Source organism: Suillus paluster (assembly GCF_016628075.1).
Source record: "Suillus paluster strain FC165 chromosome Unknown EDB91scaffold_105, whole genome shotgun sequence".
Taxonomy (NCBI): Eukaryota; Fungi; Basidiomycota; class Agaricomycetes; order Boletales; family Suillaceae; genus Suillus; species Suillus paluster.
The window spans coordinates 2,600-4,525 of record NW_024537665.1 but is presented as its reverse complement, the minus strand read 5'-3'; the positions used below and the strand labels follow the sequence as shown (position 1 = coordinate 4,525).

At 45.9% G+C, this 1,926-nt stretch overlaps 1 protein-coding gene across 1 annotated transcript; it reads left to right on the top strand.

Moving 5' to 3' along the window:
• Positions 1-201: 201 nt before the first annotated feature.
• EDB91DRAFT_1086769 (uncharacterized protein) lies at positions 202-1,590 on the top strand (the record flags this gene model as incomplete). The annotated part of the gene is made up of 5 exons (XM_041316107.1): positions 202-290; positions 380-638; positions 694-775; positions 815-982; positions 1,010-1,590. 5 exons carry the CDS (start codon positions 202-204, stop codon positions 1,588-1,590), a joined length of 1,179 nt encoding a protein of 392 aa, XP_041171325.1.
• Positions 1,591-1,926: the final 336 nt, after the last annotated feature.

The following is a 1,926-nucleotide window of genomic DNA, read 5'->3' as shown; positions in this document are numbered from 1 at the left end:
AGATTTTGGACTGTAAACAGCTGTATTTCTCTTTAAAAATACAAATATCTAATTAAAATATATACTTGTCCTGCAAGTAAGCACCTGAGCTCCCCTCAACACTCAAGCAGCATGGCACCCAAAGGAAAACACATCCAATGAGCATCTCTGCTGAAAGGCCTTAAAAAAGCGCCCATGAAAAAAGGCAAAATAGCGCAGCCAATGGGTACCAAGGTCGAAGTAGGAGATACTGCGGGGACTATTGAAAAGGTCAAGGACGAGAAAGATGATGAGGAAGTCCCTGATATTGAGTCCGTGAAATATATCAGAAAACTTATAGAACATAACTCACCTTAGGAACTGCCAGTTGGACAGAGACTTTGACGTGGTCCCTCATTAGTGCTGTGACATCTGATGACACCATTCGAAAAGGATTGTACCCTGAACCAGGGGCGAATGCATCGACCAAAAACGGAGGAGGTGTGAAGAAAATGGAACACCACTGGGCACTCTGCAAAGTTTTGTTTGATGGCCATGTGGAGTATGGCAGTGCATTCGAAATCGCACTTGGCAACCTGAAAGAAAAAGGCCTGCGACAAGCATGGGTTCGAAAGATCAAAAACCGAATGCAGATGTATGGCGTCATTTGGTTCTGTGATGTTTGTATACTGACCTTTTGGCAGTTTAGAATGAAAACCCCTTGTCTATGTCAAGGAGATGGGAACAACAGGAGCTGGCATTGAGCATGAGGGAGATATCAACATGAGTCAGGTGAACAAATTCACCACAAGATGGGGTAAGTACCACTAACTCGGACATTGTTTTCCATACTGAGACAACTTCGCCAGCACAAATAAAGAAGAATTTCCATGGTTCTTTGAGATGCATGCTCTTGTTGCCAATCATCCTAGTCAGATTCCTACCGGTGTTGGTAATGCGGATTCAGTGGCTGACTTTTCAATTTTGTTACCAAATGATGGCGAAGAATTCTCCGAGTCACAGAGTGAGCCTGTGGGATTGTCTGATGTAGAGTATGATGGAGATGTCTTTGTGGCAAGTGGCGATGACATGAAACAGTCAAAACCCCCAAAACACCAGCAGTTGACAAAGATTCAGAATCTCGCTGATGAAGATTGCAAGCCTGCGAAGAAGTTCAAGGTTACCAAACCATCCAAGACAAAGTCATTCCTAGACAGGTATGCCGAAGTGGCTGAGCAGGAAGAGCTGACTGCACAGAAACGGGCTGATGCACTCACAGCCAAGGCATCACTTGCTGTTGTCAAAGCAAAAGCCAAGGCTGAGATCAAGCTGGAGAAGGAGAGACACAAGACAGAGAAGGAGAGGAGGAAGACTGAGTATGCATTGAGGAAGCTGGAGCTCAAGCATAAATTTTGCATGGCTCAATTGCCTCACAGTGACCAGCCTGGCCCTTCGCAAGCACAAGTTCAGTGCAGATTTTGTCAAAGGTGTATGGGGAGACTCAAAGACTCTTGCGAAACTTGTCAGGACGTTATGGCTTCAGCACATCTAACACATGGCGCATTTGAGATGGACCACGAGGAAGCTGATTACAAGCCATCTGGTAGCGGTGCAAATAAGAATCCCAAATGAATGTGCGAACAAGCTGTGCCTCCGCAGTGGGTGCACTGGCAGCAATGTTGTCATCGTCAAGCTCATCGTCAGCATCAGTGCCTGAGTTAGAGTGAGATACTGCAGATTCAGAGTCTGTGTCTGAGTAAATGCCCTGAGTCAAGCCCTGACACAGTACTCAAGCTGGATGGATCTAGTATACAGACGAGTCATCTGAAAATTCATTGGAGTCTGAGGCAGAAGACTGAGGATATGGTGCTGCTGCTGGGGGAACTCGTGCCGGACATACTAGCATCTGAGTCGAGGTCTGAACAGGATGTTAATACTACTAGTTCTGAGTCTCTGTCCTCGAGAACA